This window comes from Apteryx mantelli, chromosome 6 (assembly GCF_036417845.1).
Source record: "Apteryx mantelli isolate bAptMan1 chromosome 6, bAptMan1.hap1, whole genome shotgun sequence".
NCBI classification, from domain to species: domain Eukaryota; kingdom Metazoa; phylum Chordata; class Aves; order Apterygiformes; family Apterygidae; genus Apteryx; species Apteryx mantelli.
In genome coordinates, this window is record NC_089983.1 from 11520888 (window position 1) to 11537564 (window position 16677).

Sequence of the window (16677 nt, forward strand, 5' to 3'; positions counted from 1 at the left end):
TTTCCATCTTTAAAGGGGAGACTCCCTGATGTACTTTCCAAGGAGTTCACAATATGCATAAGAAAGCTTGCAAGATACATGTGTAATGGTGTAAAGGAGATCTGCATAAGGAGCACAGACAGATTTCCAACAAATACAGTTGCATTCTCTAGAAGGGTTTTGATTGTTCATTCGCGGCTGTTTACCAGCATCATTATCAGCATGTAAACAGCCCTCATTGATGCTGTCAGCAAAGCTGCAGCTAAGGGTGTGTTAGCAAGAAGAATTCTTCCCTACTAAGACGCTTCAGAGATGATGCAAATAGCTGCCAAACTCTGTTATCTGTGAACCTGTACATTACTAAATAAACTCTATACCCCTCATGGGTTTTTTGCTCATTTCAGTCATTTAAGGAAGAAATGCTCTGCTTGCCTCTCTCCAAAGGAGTAATTTATCATGTATTATTTATGCTCTGTTGCCTACACTAATATTAAAGCAATCATACATAATCCCACAGTATCCTATCTAATGAGCACTAAATTTCTAGTATGTATTGTCTGCATGAATTATCCTTGGTTTCCCAGCAAATGGATAGCATGCCACACTTAAAAAGAAAATGCCTCTCAACTGAAACAGCCAAAGGGAATGATAGACTAACCTGACCAGTCTATCATTCAAAAAGACAGCCTCACAAGTGAGACTGCATGATTCAGTAGGCTCATCACTTTAAGGGTCAGTCCAAATCTCACCTAGTGTGGGAAGGGTTTACCACTGGTATTCTCTGGTGGATACTGGGGAGGTTGAGTTAAAGGACCTGGGTGGGAAAGGAAGGTTTTACATTCCTTCTTTGTCTCACTAAACTTCTACAATGGCACCCTACATCACAATATGTGCGTAACAACAGACAAATAAAGATCACCATAATTAGCAAAGATTTCCAACCTGGTTGACTGCAAGGAAAAAAAAAAAAAAAAAAACCAGAACAAGGTCTCAGTGCATTGAGACTAATACATTATTTTTCCTTTCTCCAAGGATCTTCCTTTCACAGCAGCAGCTCTGCTGCCACAAAGCACCAAAGATGGTGTTGTACAGTGCTGAGAAGAATTTTCTGGTAGCTTGGGGCATAAAAGTACAGCATATGCAACCTGGGGTCAGCTGATCCGGTCCAACCTTTCTGCATACTGTGTATCTGAGTATCAGCTTTGGGACCTCATCTGAACTAGCAGAGTTGGGCTGGCTGCGGTATACCATCTTCTTGATACTGGAGCTGCTTAGCGAGGTATGTGTGGGCACAGTAACTCTGTCCAGCATGCTGATATTGTCTGTAGTAAGACGAGCAGGTTAACACACAAAAATAGCAACACGTTCTGCAGCAGGTGCCTGTTACCACAGCAATTGAAAGTTGTTTCTCTTCACGGTTCAGCCACTCTGGTTGGAATCTGATCAGAGCCAACAAAAGCAGCTGTCTGAGGAGTACAGTTTGCAGGTTTCTAGCCCTACAGGCTTAGCTAGCGGCTGTCGTTTGTGCTTGCAGCCTGCTTCATCTGAAACAGCTTCTGGGAGGCTAAAGCAGAGCCAGAGGACCAGCCTTTCCCAACACTCAAAGAATACAAAGGAGTGTACCTCAGCAGTGCTATGTGCAGACCAACCCTGAAGCACGAAGCCGTGTGGGGCAGACGGTGCTCTTGGTAGGTATACTGTCCCAGCCTCCACGGAGGAGAAACAGAACACTAGTGGGCAGCAGGGCACCTCTCAAGGGTGCAGTAAAAAGAAGAAAACTGCATAGTAAAGACTATGCTCCAAATCCTCTCCTGTCTTAGAGTGAGATAAAAGTGATGCTTCTCCCCTCTGGGGTGTGGCTGAGCAGCTAACAAACACAGGCCACCCCTGGAGTGGAGAATGCATCCAGATATGCCTTATAATGCTACTAGAACTAAGGGGAAGAGAACGATGGTTCTGCTCTATTTGAAACTCATAAAATGAAATTGGCATTTGTCAGAGAAAAGCATATTTTATTTAAAAGATCCCAAGAGGGGACAAAAAATAAAAGAAGAGTTAAAATATAAGAAACAACAAGTTGCAATACAAAATCCCCACTTTAAAAGAATACTGTCAATTTGTGCCATTGTGGATATAACTGAGAGTTAGGGAGAATGATGATACATATTTTTTCACTTTTAGCAGTTCTTTATAGGTGCCATTCTTTACATGCTGCACCATGCTAAATCATCAGGTATACAGTGAGGATTACAGGAAAGTCTCATTTCCAGAGACCACAACACATTTTTCACAGTAATATTATAGGGAAAGGAAAACAGGAGAGAAAAGTGAATTTTCCTGATTTTCAAGTGTCCAAAATCAAAGATTCCTTGCAAGTATTGCCCTTCCAATGTCCTCAGATTGAGTAGAGACATCTTCTATTCTTCTACCTCTCAGGCCTGGGCTAGCAAGGCCTATACTTGAAATGGATAGCCTTAATTTAAAAAAAAAAAAAAAAAAAAAAAAAAAAAAAAAAAAAAAAAAATCATACCAAGGCACACTTTACATACTTCTTCTTAAAGACATAACCGCTCCTCCTGTTACGCTTACAAATCATCAGGAGTATAGAAAGATTAAACAGAAGCTGCTTGTCATCAAAATTCCCTGGCTCCTTTCTCACATCATTGCTCCCTTCTTGTATTATGTGCTGGTACTTTAACATTTAGAAAAGGAAAACTTCCTGGATTTTCTCTAACTCAGCCTATTTTAGTTTCTAAAAATGGCAGTTAGAGGGGAATCTAACTGCCTCCTAATGATTACTCACTCACTCCCATTTTCTCAGAAACTGAAGAAATGTCTAGAAGCATGAAGTCCACCAGTAGAGGTATAAAGCCCTGACTGGCAGCAATGCATGCAAATCCTATGCTCCCCACTCGGAAGGGGTCATCAAAGGAGTTAGGCTAACGTGGTGACCTCTTGAAATACAGAAGGCAAATAAATTCACACTGTTTAAAAACAAAAACAAAAAAAACCTTGATCTCTGTGCTGTGATTTTTAAGATAGTCACCTGTGCTTGAGACATAACAGAGAGTAAGGCAATGGTCCCCAGGTAGCATTCCCTGGCCTAGCTTCAGAAACAGAAGCAGGACAACAGCCAAGAGACAAGGTTTATTAGTTCATGTGCTGAGGCTATACTGTGCTCAAACCAAAGCTAGTCTCTCCCGCGGGCTGTGCTGTGTAGCGGGGATGTACTGATATGGGTCAGCACTGGCTCAATGTTCCCCGCAATGTGCTCCCACGAGGAGTGTAGATTGCTTTAACCTAGGAGAACACAGGTCAGAGGCATTTTTTAGCATGGCTTATGCAAGTGCTCCAAGACTGCAGATTATTTGGTTTTCAAATCCCTCCAAAACAATTTTTTTTTCTTTTTTCTTTCCCCTAGCCTGGGACACTCACTATAAAAGATCTCTGGTTTGGTGAAAAGAAGTGAGAAGCACAAAGCTCACTTTCAGCCAGACATACTACGCATATTACATATCTGGTACCATAAAGATAAAAGGAACTTCTCCCACTGTTTCTAGTTCTGTGAAATGACTTGCAATAAGTGCTGAGCAGGCAGGCAGGGTAATTGACTAGTTCACATATTGTTAAGAGATCGTAAAAGAAGGCATCAAATGAACCTTGAAGGACCCAAGTTCAAAACAAGCAAAAGGAGATGGTTCTTCACACAACATGTAGCAGACCTGTGGAATTCCTTGCCAAAAGATGATGAGGGTTAACAGTTTGTATGGGCTCAGAGAGAGACTGAACAAGCACGTTGAAGAGAAAGCCATAGGGTTACTAAATGCACAGCATCACTTCTAGCTCAAGCAATGCAGGGCTAAATATAGTTGGAAACTAGGAAAAAGCAAGAAGCATCATATAGACCGCTCTTACTCTTCCTTAGGCATTCCCATGAGACAAGTGTTGGAACAGGACAGTGTGCCAGATGAATTGTCAAGCTGAACAAGAGTGGCCAGTGTTGCATCTTAAAGTCCATTTCTGCTAGGAGAACAGCTGATCCTGACAGGCTATGAAGTGCTAGTTTGAAGGGAGGCTTGTGAGTCTCCATTTTACTAGGATTGAAATTCTATGTATGATCCAGGTACTATTACATTTTGCTGTATTTTTGAATGTGAGTAGATGAGAAACAAACACTTACATCTCCCCACTGGTAGAACAGCTTAGCTGCATTCCACTGCAGCTTCTGGTTCCTTTTGTTGCCTACGATAGGAGAACGTCCACGGGACAGGCCTTTCTTGGTAATATTCACATGGTGGCCCTTCATCCACTCAGGCCAGTTACCACGGTTGCAGCGGTGAACAAAGCGTGCACACTCAAGGAACAGGGCTGTTCTCGCCACTACAGGAGCTTCCTGAAATGTTTGCAAAAAAAAGTCACTTTAAATACAAATACATTCAAAAAGCTCTCCAAATGTTAGAGGTTTGACTGCTTCACAAGCTTGCCATGGAATCACACAGACTGAGCAATCTCTCCATCAAAGTCTGAAACCAGGATCTCTGCCCTCTGTGCATGAGTCTCACCTCTAGTGTTAAAACCAAGACCCATAAACACTGAACGGTTGTACTTAATCCAGCCACTAGAGGGGCAAAAAGTGCCACATTATAAGCAGCCTTCTATTTCACTATCCCACTATAATCCTTTCTTTCAGAAACCATGTAACTACCAAAAATGAGAAGCATGCAGCTGACACTTTTACTGGAGGAGTGAGTCCAGTTTTCTTTACCACAAATGGCAGTGTAGGCCTGCGAATCTTAGCTTTTGCATGTCATGATGAGTTTCTGCTTGTGCAGCTTCGGGGTGGAAGCATGAATGGAGGCTTGCTGAAATTAGGAAGGGTACTATTTTGTACTAATAACAATCAGATATGGAGGGCCAAATCCTTTACTGCTGTAAATCAACAAAATTTCACTGGCCTAGCTTCACTGGCCTTAGCAGGCATTAGACAATTTAGTGCTTAAGCTCAACGTTAGGCATGGGAGTTTGAAAGTGATGGTTTTTATTTTTCAGGAAAAATCCCCACCACCACTTGAAAGCAAACTTTAATGGGAAAAATGATACTGAATGTAGCTGAATTTGTATAAAACAGTCCTGCAGGAACAGAGTTAAACCAATAAAGAGTGCTCCTGAAACTCTCTCTCAAATATGTTTAAAAATGGATACTGCAATTTGTTTCTTAAGGGGTTTCTTAGACTTGGGAAGGAGCTTCCTTGCCAGCAGTCTACAGCTCTGTGAAAATAGCTTTACAATCCTGGAAAGTGACTAAAAGCAAATGGCCCTCCTTGTTTCCTTTTAATTCCCCCCTGCCCTTTTCCTGCAATTCTCACAAGCAAAAATCCTTGTGGCCAGCGGGTTGGAAAACCAACAATACGACAATGTCCACAAATCACCTCTGAAAAGTTCTGTAACAGGGATTTCACAGAGCACAAACACATGTGTTCCATACATTTAGATGCTGGCAGTTTAATGAGATAATTTAAACAGGTCAGGATCTACCGATAAGGGGAGGCTCCTTAACTGTGGTCCATAAACAAACAGATGATGCCTGAGATCATGGAAGATGGTTTTGTAGTGGGACTGTGGAACATTATTAAACAGTGCCTCCAACAGTACTTTAAATCAGAAGTTCAAAGCATGAAATTTTGAATCAGCAGTCCAGAAGTTTGGGAATTGCCTTAGGAAATTCTACAGTGCAGACAAGCTTACAGCCAGAAGTGTCTACTCACAGGACTGAAAAAAAGTCTTGCCTTTTTAGGGGACTGGCCAAAAAAAAAAAAAAGTTTTGTCTACATTAACATATATGCTAATTGCTTTCTCATGCAGCATCCCATTACAGCTTTTTGTTCATGTTTTATTCAAATGATGGAAGAAAATATCAATCTTCTAACAGTTCTCTTGAATAACATTACACCTGGCCCAAGATTTTAACCCAATTCATGAGCAGGAAGGCAGAAATCCAAAGTCAGACACTCAATGACAGCCAGAAACAAAGCTCATATCTAGCACCTGGGAAAATCATCACAAATTACTTGTTGCCTGCATGAAATATGGGACACAGGATAAGCCAGGATTTTTTTTTTTATTTATTCTTACAGAGTAAAACCTTATCCAGACCTGGAGACATGTAAGCATTGAGAAAATGAAGCCACAGCCTTAGTCTCCTTCTATTTTAGTTCACAATAAAATCACAATTTCTTACTATACAGGAATCTTGTAAAGATACATGTTGTAAAGGTTATGGAAGCGCTTAAATACTAAACTAAAGGAGGGTATGTAGGATGGAGGGCAAAGAGGAGGAAGAATGTGTCCTGATACAGGAGTTCCAAATTCAAAAATACTTAAAGGACCCTATGCATGAAGGAGGATTTTCTCAACATCACAGGGCACAAGCTCCCTGTGACTGCTTACCTGAGGCTCAGAGCAACCTGAAGCAGCAGCAAGAGAAAGATGAAGGTGTGACAGAATGGACAGGGATGGATTCACACCACAGAGAAACACATCACAAATGGAGATAAATGAATCAGGCAGGCGATATACAGCTGAAAAGAACACAAGTTACCATGGTCACTGTCAAAACTCAACACAGCAGCAATACTCTCACAAGACTGCCCCTGCGTATGAAACCATTCAAAAGTCTACTTTCTACATTAGATCTACCATATCACTTTGCCTTTTGGAAATTGTTTTTGCACTGTATACATTGATATGAATAAGAATCCACCTTTTTTTAAACAATATTTCAAGTACTACTGGAGCTTTTCAACAGAGAGTAACAGAAAAGGCAAAGACCTTGGTGGGAGCACATATAGAATGAATCTGGAATTTTATAGCATGACATTACTGTCCGAGTACATCTGATTCTGGAGAGGTTTGACCAAAGAACTTTTAGGTCCGGCTTTCTCTTCAAGGACAATGAATTTTATAAGACCAATTTACCAGTGGTAATTTTCTTGCACCCTTCCTTATCCTCTTCAAGGCACTTTGAACAAAAACTCATTTCTAATGGCCCAATCTCTTCAGAAGAGAGAGAGGGGAAAAAAAAAAAAAGCAAAACAGCAACAATCTACTTTGAAAGTAAATAAAGTAAATGCAAGTAATGTCAAAGATGCTAGCTGGATAGCTCCGCTCTTTGTCTAGCCATAAAGTAAGTCTGGCATGAGAGGTAGCTGAGGACATATATGCAAGAAAGGTCATGAGTGAATTATTAACCACTGACTAGGAGAATTACCTCAAAAAAGTTAGTTCAGTCTCTCTAGCTATGTTTAAAGAGAGTCAGGTAGAAGCCATGACATACCTCCTTGCTTTTGTTTCTACTGATCCATAATGCATGGCCTGCTCAGAGCAATCTCTGATTTCCTTCCAGGTCGTATGTCCTCCTACGGGCATATATTCCTCATATGGAAAAAGGGACAGGGGAACAATAGAGTCTTCCTAATACCTTTGGTATCATCGAGTCAGGGGACATTAGCAAGTATTACTATTCTTCCAGCTTAGGCTTAGCTTCTTCTACTACTTGGTAGCTACTTCCAAACACAATCCTGCTGTAAAGCAGTCCCATTATGACATTTCCACAAGGATAAGAGATTTACATGTTAGAACAGATTAGCTCACACATCTTAGAGGATGTACTGGAGAGGTGTAACGGGGATAAACTTCACACATATGCTAAACTGGTCAAAGGAAAGCTCATATTTCTTCACCCGAGTCCTTAAACCAAACAGATGTACACTAGTCTAATTAGGCTCATCTTCAAAGACAGTCTCCTCAGAGTATAAGAATGGTCCTTCCAAAGTGCAGCAAGTCAAGCAAGCATGGCAGAAGCCCAGCATGGATGGACATGTTGCTCCTGACTGAGCTCAAACACAAAAAGGAAGTACACAGAATGTAGAAGCAGGGACAGGCTACTTGGAAAGAATACAAACACCTTGCCCACACATGTAGGAATGGGCTCAGGAAAGCCAAAGTTTAGCTGGAACTGGAGGTGATGGGCAACAAGAAAGGTTTCTAAGTGTATCAGTAGGAAAAGGAAGACTAAAGAGAATGTGGGCTCATTGCTCAAGGAGGCAGGAGATCTAGCGACAAGCAAGAGAGAAACAGCTTAGGTTTCTCAATGCTGCCATTTTTGCATGTTTTCTACTGGTCAGGCATGTCCTCAGGCCTTCCAGGTCCCCAAGCCTCCTAGCAGGGTTTGGGGGAGTGAAGTAATACCCACAATAGAGAAAAAATTGTTAGGGATCCCTTAACCCACCTGACTTATACAAGTCCATGTGACCAGATGGGATGCATCCAAGGGTGTTTAAGGAGCTGGCTGATATCATTGTTAGGCAGCTCTCTATCATCTTTGAAAGATCATGGCAATTAGAATAGGTTCCTGATGACTGGAAAAAGGCAGATGTCACACCCATCTTCAAGAAGGGCAAGGAGAAGGATCCAAGCAACTATAGGCTGGTCAGCCTCACCTCGGTCCCTAGGAAGGTGATAAAGCAAATCCTCTTAGAAGTCATTTCTGGATGCATGAAGGAGAAGAAGGTGACTGGGAGCAGCCAGCATGGGTTTACCAAAGGCATATCCTGCCTCATTGCTTTCTATGCAAGGTGACTGGTGCTGTGGACAAGAGAAGGGCAGTCAATGCTGTATACCTTGATGTTAGCAAGGCTTTTCACACAGTCTCCTACAGATTCCTTATCATCACACTGGTGAGATACGGGCTGTGTAAGTGGACGATAAAGTTCTGCGAGTTATGATCAGTGGTGCGAAGTCCAGCTAGGGGCCAGTAACTAGTATGATCAGTACTTTTTAATGTCTTCATTAACAACCTTGACAATGGGATGGAGTGTGCTCTCAGCAAGTTTGTGGATGAAACCACTTTGGGGTAGCAGTCAATACAGTTGAGGGCAGGGCTGACATTCAGAGAGGCCTGGACAGGCTGGAGAAATAGCCTGACCGGAACCTCATGAAGTTCAGCATAAGCAAATGCAGAGTCTCACACGTGGGATAAAATTGTTAAAAAAAATTTACTATGAGAGTGAACAAATACAGGAACAGGTTGCCCAGAGAGATTGTGGAATCTCCATCCTTAGAGGTGTTAAAGACTCAACTGTACAAGTCCCTGAGTAACATTATGTAATTAAGACCTGTTTTGAGCAGGGGGCTGGACTAGATGACCTCTGAAGATCCCTTCCAATCTAAATTATTCTAGGATACTTAAAGCAACATCTTTACACCAAGCCAGACAGTGGTTTGCTGGAACCCTGTGCAGAAACTTGACCACAGACTGAGATATCGTATCACTTGCCTTTCAACCTCCGAAGTTTCTTACAAAGGGAAAAGAGATTCAATTTTATTATTGCCAAGTCTGGATTTCAGCTGGTGACACAAAGATCAAACTGTCTGCAAGGTATTATAAATTGCCATTAAATGTTTGCTAAGCCATAAAGTGCTTGTAGTTTTATAAAATTCAATCAAGGATGTTACTACATAGTTTCTAATTCTAAGGCGACTACCAGTTCAATATATAAATAAATCATTACCTCCATAACAGATGCAACCTTTGTTTCACTAATTTCTTTAAATCACTGTGGCAAATCTGTATAAACATCCAGACTAATCAAAGATCTTCAGGTCATTGTAAGAATGGAATTTCTTGTGAAAATGTGCATGAAAAAGCATGCTGAAAAAGCTTAAGAACGAACTGAAATTGGAGCTGTTTTCCTTTATTTTTTTAAAGGTTGCCATAGCAACTAGGCTGGGTAAAATGACTTAAGTAGCTTTTAATTTGCATCAAACCTGATTCCAACTATTATTTCAAAAGTTTGAAAACAGAAGTTAAAAAAACACAATGTTTTCTGTTGGCTATGCTCTACTGAAATAAAATGGGAGAATTTTCCATAACAGCATACATTGCCATTAGTAATACAGTGAAATGACAAGCTGTCACCTTTTGAAACCTACAGTGCATGTGACTTAACTTCCAAATATTTCCAGTACTTCGTCGACAAAATGCCAGCTGAGCAGATACTTGTAAGAGTTTCCCCAGGCTGTAATTAAAACAAGGCTTCCTTCATCTTTAGCTGCAAGCCTTGTAAAATTCTAATCTCAGATGCTTGAGCTGCCATTAACATCCACAGCTACCTCCAAAATGAGATCACTGCATACAGCAGTTCTCACAGTCCAGATAATATCTGCAGGCAATATGATTAGAAAATGTAGAGAAAGAGTCCAATTCATGGCCACTGAAATGACAGATTGGAGTTTTAAGTTGTCTCATTCTCACACTGCTTATGTTACAAGGAATATACAGTGAAAGACAATAAATGGAGAAGGTGTATATGTATTCCAGTAGGTGTTAATAATTTCTGCTTTGCGGCATATATATCCACTTCATGCATACCCTCTAAAGGGGTAAGCTATTCAAGCCAGTTTATCTAGCTCCCCACTACTGTGTTGCAGAATTACAAACTCACATATGTAAAATGCTGTGCTCCATGTCTCAAGTCACAGTGTCTTGGAGAACACATAGCAGAAGTCCAAGAAAGCATGAAAAGCAGAACTTCAGGCAGCTTGAATACTGCTTTTCTGCTCTATATCACAATCCTAATCACAGGTAGCAAGAAAAGGCCTTGGTCCAGAGAGTTCACTGCAATAACCTTACTTGTTCAATAATTCTGGGAAGTATTAGAAAGTCTTCATAGCAAGTGCTGTGATACAGTTCTACTTTCACTAGATGATTATAGACTGATAGTAAATATAAAAATACAAAATGGAAGTGGCCTTAGTCTGAACATCTCCAAAGTCAACTTGTCAGACCAGAACTGAAATCTACCCAGAACTGAATTAAGATATGCTGATGGCACTGACCTAAGAATATTACTAAACTCCCTAAAACTTTGTCTAGTGCTTTATATGCGTGAAAGTACTTGTATGTGTACAAGGAATGCAATATAATACACTTTTTACATAACATTCCTATTTATGGAAGCTACAGTGAAATCAACACTATTTTATTGACTATAATAATTTCTATTCTAATCCTTTTAAATGAGTTACTGTGGACTGACAAACACCATATCCAAATCAGATTCCATACCCAGACTTTAACAAGGATGCTGCCTTAGCATGTGCTCTGGCCAGAAACAGCTACCTTAACAATTCAGCCCCTTACCAAAGCCTTCTGCATCATTCAGTGGGAAAGGAAACTGTGAAACTCCCTTTTGTAAGTCAGCTCTGGAGGTCAGAACAGACATATTCAAAAAGTTGACTACCACCACTAGCTTTTCAGTTGACTTCATACATGGGCACAGAGTAAGTTGGTCTGTGGCTTAAGCATGTGGCAAATTTTAAAAATAAACAAGGTATTTTCAGGCAACAGGCACATCACTGCCAACCCATGATTTACAACTTGATTTATTAGCACACACAGAGAACCACATCCCCAGAAGGATCTTAGTGACATACTCCAGCTCATAACTCCAGCAGTCAGCACCTCCCTGCCCATGCACCTCACATTCTGTGTTTGTTAATTTAGATTTCACAACAGGGTGGCAGCCTGACAGTCTTGGAGAATGAAGTTGTCTTTGTGCAGCATACACAGCAGAAGCGACTGCCTCCCTAGGCCACTTTCCAAGCTCACGGCAACCCTCACTGGTAAGAACCACTTCTGAGGGTGAGAGTGTAAGACAGGCTTCTATATGAGCCATTGCTTCCACAGCTTCCAGCCCGAGGGCCAACCAACGCCAACAGGAAGGGTAGGCACTAGTAAAGATGACACCTGCCTACTGGAAGATGGATGGGTTACCAGTCAAAACAATAAAGCTGACTGTGAACAGACAGCAACAGTGACTTTCAGCCAGTATTAATGCAGACTGGACTTGAATCTGCAGCCTAATGGTACAAGGTTAAGAAGAACATATAAAGTGGTAGTGCACAAAGAGTAAATTCTCCCTAGACCTGAAAAAGACACAGCAGCACAGCACTTAGCAGAATGGGTGAGTCCATGGGCCTGATAACTCCAGCAGTGAGCAAAAAAAGTGAATGTAAGCAAATGGCACAATGGTCAAAGATGTGAGAGCTGGGGAGACAAAAGGATAGAGAGAATGTAGATGATCTCAGAGCAGTAGCTTTCATCCTTCTTCAGTCTGCAGGCATCTAAACATTTATGAAGGTGGAAGACCACTGTGCAGAGAAGTTACTAATAATGGGCTAACTTTTCTTAGCTGTCTTTGCCACATCCTTCAAAAAGCATTTCATAGACCCCACTGGTCCATGAACCACAGGCTGAAAGCTACTGCTTTAGAGATTGGAGGGATTGTTAAAAAAAGAGCAGCTATAAGGAAGCGGAGAGATGTGGAAGAGAGAGTCTGTGTCACGAAGGAGGGACTGAGCTTGTGTCACTTCTGTAATTTGGACCTGCAAATTAGCAGTATTCGCATTTAACAGCATGCACACTCTGACATTTGAAGTTTTTCCACTCGCTGGCTCTAGTGACTAATAGCTCAGCGTTGCCTAATTTGTTTAACGCTCTACCATAATTCCTGAGTGGAATTACTAGCCCTCCCCAGGCAGTTATCCAGTCTTCATTCTTTATCCTGTAGGTTAGTATTGATACTAGAAGGAGAAGCTGAATGACTGAGAGCAAAATTTTAAGTCTGACAATAAAACCTTTGTGCTAGCCATAATCTGGTTATGAGGAGCCATAGAATAAAAAAGATCCATTTTCTCTGCATAATCATCCAGTCACAGATACTAAATCTCCAGCTAATAATGCCACCACCAGTTAATACTTTACCTGATTGCCATGTGGGCATGACCAACACCAGTGAACAAGAATGGACCACAACATATGCACGTACTCCCACTCAGCAGGTAAAAAAAAATGCATCAGTGAATGACTTACAAGATCTAGGGCTGCTGCCAAAATGGAGGCATCAGGAATAGTGCCTGGTTCACAGCAGTTCAGGAGAAACTGAAAGCGCTTCATGCCTTGGCGGATTGCTCCCAGGTTCACAACATTCTTGGATTTTCCTCCTTCTTGGTTGGAGGTCAAATGATCATCAAAGCTATGGCAACCTAAAGAGGTAGGGCGCAGAGAGGGGATGCAGGGGGGAGGGGGGGGGAGGGAACACAGTCTCTCACCAATAAAAAAAGTGGCACAAAAATCCTGATGAGTACAATTTCAGTCCAAACCCCTTCCTTACCTTAATATGCTATTTTGAGGATAACAGTGGCATTTTTACAGCAATCATGACTTAAGTGAGAGAGGCATACAGCAAGCCAGAATCTGGTCTTAGTCATACCAATGTCTGCCGAAAACTATTCCACTGTACTCAGTGTGGAAGCCCAGGAACTACTCCAACATAGGTGAACCAGAATATGGCACTTCCTCCCCACCTCTTTAACACAAGACTGCAAGCTTACTATCTCTTTTTCCTGAATAAACTGTTATCTTACTTTTTTATTGGCCTCTAACTTCACTATACAGTGGAGCATGCATAAACCTTATTCCTTATATATTAATTTAATAATATACTATCTGGTAGGACAGAAAAATTGGTAGCAAATATTACAAATGTTCTACGTGGGAATCAACTACTGTCCTTTTTTTGGCCTAAAAAAATGACTTTAAGCCTAAAAACTCCTGCAATGACCAGAACACCCAAAGTGAGACTGGACTCAATTCCTGGGTATCATGCAGCCTCTCTCCTTGAAGTGTCTTGCATGCTTTGGGATGAAAGGCTCCACTTAAGAGTTGCTTCTGAAAAATCAAGCTAGCTCCCCACCCCCACCCTCTCCAGCTTCTTCCAAATGTGATTTTCAACTCTAATTAGAGTTCAGAAAAGTAGTTTCAAGGCCAAGATGGCTGGCCAAAACAAGAATGGCCAGCTTCCGGGCTTTTTGTCTTTATCCATAATACTCTCCCCATTTATATATGAAAGTACATTAGTTTACAGAATACTGAAAGGTAAAACACCAAAGAGCAGAACACTGAGCGAAGAGTTCAAGGTTAGTTTTAAACATTGATTTGGAAGACAAGAGGCAAAACATTAACTGTACAGGACTCTGATTTCTTCTTCATCAGGAAAGAAGAATGACTGAAAACTCAAAGTCCCTTTGAGATCTCACTCCCCAGGATAACTTGGGAAGCACTTATGTACTACAAACAATAGTCACAACAGAAAATGACAATGTAGATCATTTTTTTTTCCACTGAAGACAGAGGTAGATCAAATTTCAAGAGATCTCTTTAGGATGTCTGCGCCTTTTTTTCCCCTCTAGTGAGGCTATACATAGTTTTCCAGTAAACAAAATGTTTATATGTTGGGAAATATTGCATCCAAATGGAACAAACAAACAAATTAAAAAAGCAGAAAGAACAGGTAGAACACTTACATAAATGAGTGGGCACAAACACCCTTTTTTTCCAGCCCCTCCTGTTTACCTATTGCTTGTAGCACGCTATCTGAGCCCACCTGCTATAGCTGTTGTAACATATTTATTTGAGGAACAAACAAGTGTTTCCTATTCAGGGCTCATGTTAAGAGCTGTACCTGTATGAGATAAAGAACAGAAACTTGACTTTCTGATACAGAAAGGCCTGCCAAAGACAGCTTCCTAATCCCCAGTATAATTAAGATCTAGCAGAGGGTTTGTTTGAGTGATAGCAGACTCCCTTGACTTTCTCTCAGGTCAGTGGTACTGCCTACAATCAACCACTACAGCCTTTTGGAAGCCATCACAGACCCAGCCCTACACTTTGCTGAAGCTTTTCAAGAGAATCCTCCAGAGGCAGCTGATAGCTGTGGACACCCTCCACAAAGTCCATCTAGGGGAAAGCCTTGCTGTAAGCAGGGGAACCCTCACCAGGTTACAGAGGGTTAGTGCAACTCAGACCTGCTGACAGTCTCACCCAGTGAGCAGAGACTACTTCCTAACCTAGGAGAACACTGCATGTCCAAGAAGCTCCCACCTCGCAGTTGCTTCCTGTGTGAACGTGAGATCATCCCTCAGAGCAGGCCTTGTACTGTTGTGCAGCTGTGCTGTGTGGCTTGAACACTTTGGCAACCTCTATGGTCACTCAAATTGCCTTCAGTAAGTGTCTGAAGAAATGTTAAGACTCTCATAAAAGCACACTGCTACTCACTTCTGTATATATGCTGTGTTCTTAGCATAGGTAGAAAGATCATTCAAGAAAACATTTAGCTATGCAGAAATGTGCATATATTTATGTGTATATATATGTATACATATACACACAGATTTACATATATACACACATACACACACATTCATACATACATATCTGACAGACAATTTCCAGTGGTCTAGATGATATACCATGATGAAGATTACAATTCATAAGTGATGTGACAAATTATTTTGCATTTACTGTTTTTTTTCCCCCTGCAATGTATTTTTCCTATCTCTTTTTTCTTTTTAAACTTGGTCTACAATATTAAAAAAAAACCCAAAACACAGGAGGAGGAACTACATGAAAAAAGCGTGAGCATAGCCATAGCATCACAAGTGATGAGAAGGGGGAGGCTGAAACACATCCCAAAGTAGTGTTCCAGGATCAGACCTTGAGGTCCCTGATGCCCATTCACCCTCAATAGCCTTCTGTTGTCCTCTCCATAAACATATATGTCCTACTGATCTGTATGGAAGATATGGAAGCACTGCAAAGTTCAAGGCCCTCTGTTTGCTGCTGTTCTATTGTATTATAAAACCCTCCCACCCTGAAAAGGTCTCTCATAGATTTGATTACACACATACCTATATGTACACATGCAGGTATGTACGACTAAACTAATACTTTTGCTATTAGTACGTGGCTTTTATTGTGTACCAGAGATCCTCAAGGACATAGTGATACACTTCTTTAATTATCATACTTCACCTTATAAACTTGAAATAAACTCCCTTCAATTCAGATAGTGATCAGACAATGGCCCAACACTCACTGTCAACATCACTGGACAATTTGCCTGTTTCTCATACTCGCATGTAAGGGTCTCTTTCTTTAACCCACTGCATTACTTTTATCATAGTATCTTTAATACAAATATTGTATGTCAAAACCAAACACATCACATACATCTCTTTCCTCACAGGAATGTGAAAGAGGTCTCAAGGTCTCCTCATTAAAGTAATTCACAGATGGCCGAAATATGGATGACATTTTCAAAATTCAGAGAGCCAGTAAGTAGTGTGTCATCCCAGTTTTGTATAGATGTAAGATGTGCCACACATACTGAACAAGGCTAATGCTGCTCACAGGGCCAAGATTAAACCTGTGCCCCTAAATCAGGAATATGGGAACTCTAGACATAAGCAAATTCACCCTGGTGTAAAATCAGGATTAGCAAGATAAAAAAAAAAAATTACTTCCTGCAAGAAAATATGAAGGACACCATATGAGCACATGAGCACTGCAGAAACAGCTGCGGCAGTTTAAAAGATCTCACTACCCTTCAACTGTTTGTTCCCAGTAAGAGCTGTGGCAAAAGATAGTGGGAACATTTCAATTTTACTTCAGCACAAAGTAGTGGATGAGGAAAACAATGCAATTCCTTCCATTGTGGGAGTATCCACCTTCAACTACAAAGCAACAACAAGCTGCTGGTCTGGTGTACCTCCTTCTAAAGGAACAATAATCCTCATCTA

General features: G+C 41.0%; 1 protein-coding gene across 1 annotated transcript in view; it reads right to left on the bottom strand.

Annotated features, from left to right (window-relative positions):
- The window catches only part of UNC80 (unc-80 homolog, NALCN channel complex subunit), a 140509-nt gene that overhangs the window by 78383 nt on the left and 45449 nt on the right, over nt 1–16677 (bottom strand). The window contains exons 22-23 of the mRNA XM_067298502.1: nt 12911–13083; nt 4160–4372 (exon numbers count right to left, since the gene is read on the bottom strand). Coding sequence (XP_067154603.1) covers nt 4160–4372; nt 12911–13083 — 386 coding nt within the window. The remainder of the gene's footprint in view (nt 1–4159; nt 4373–12910; nt 13084–16677) is intronic.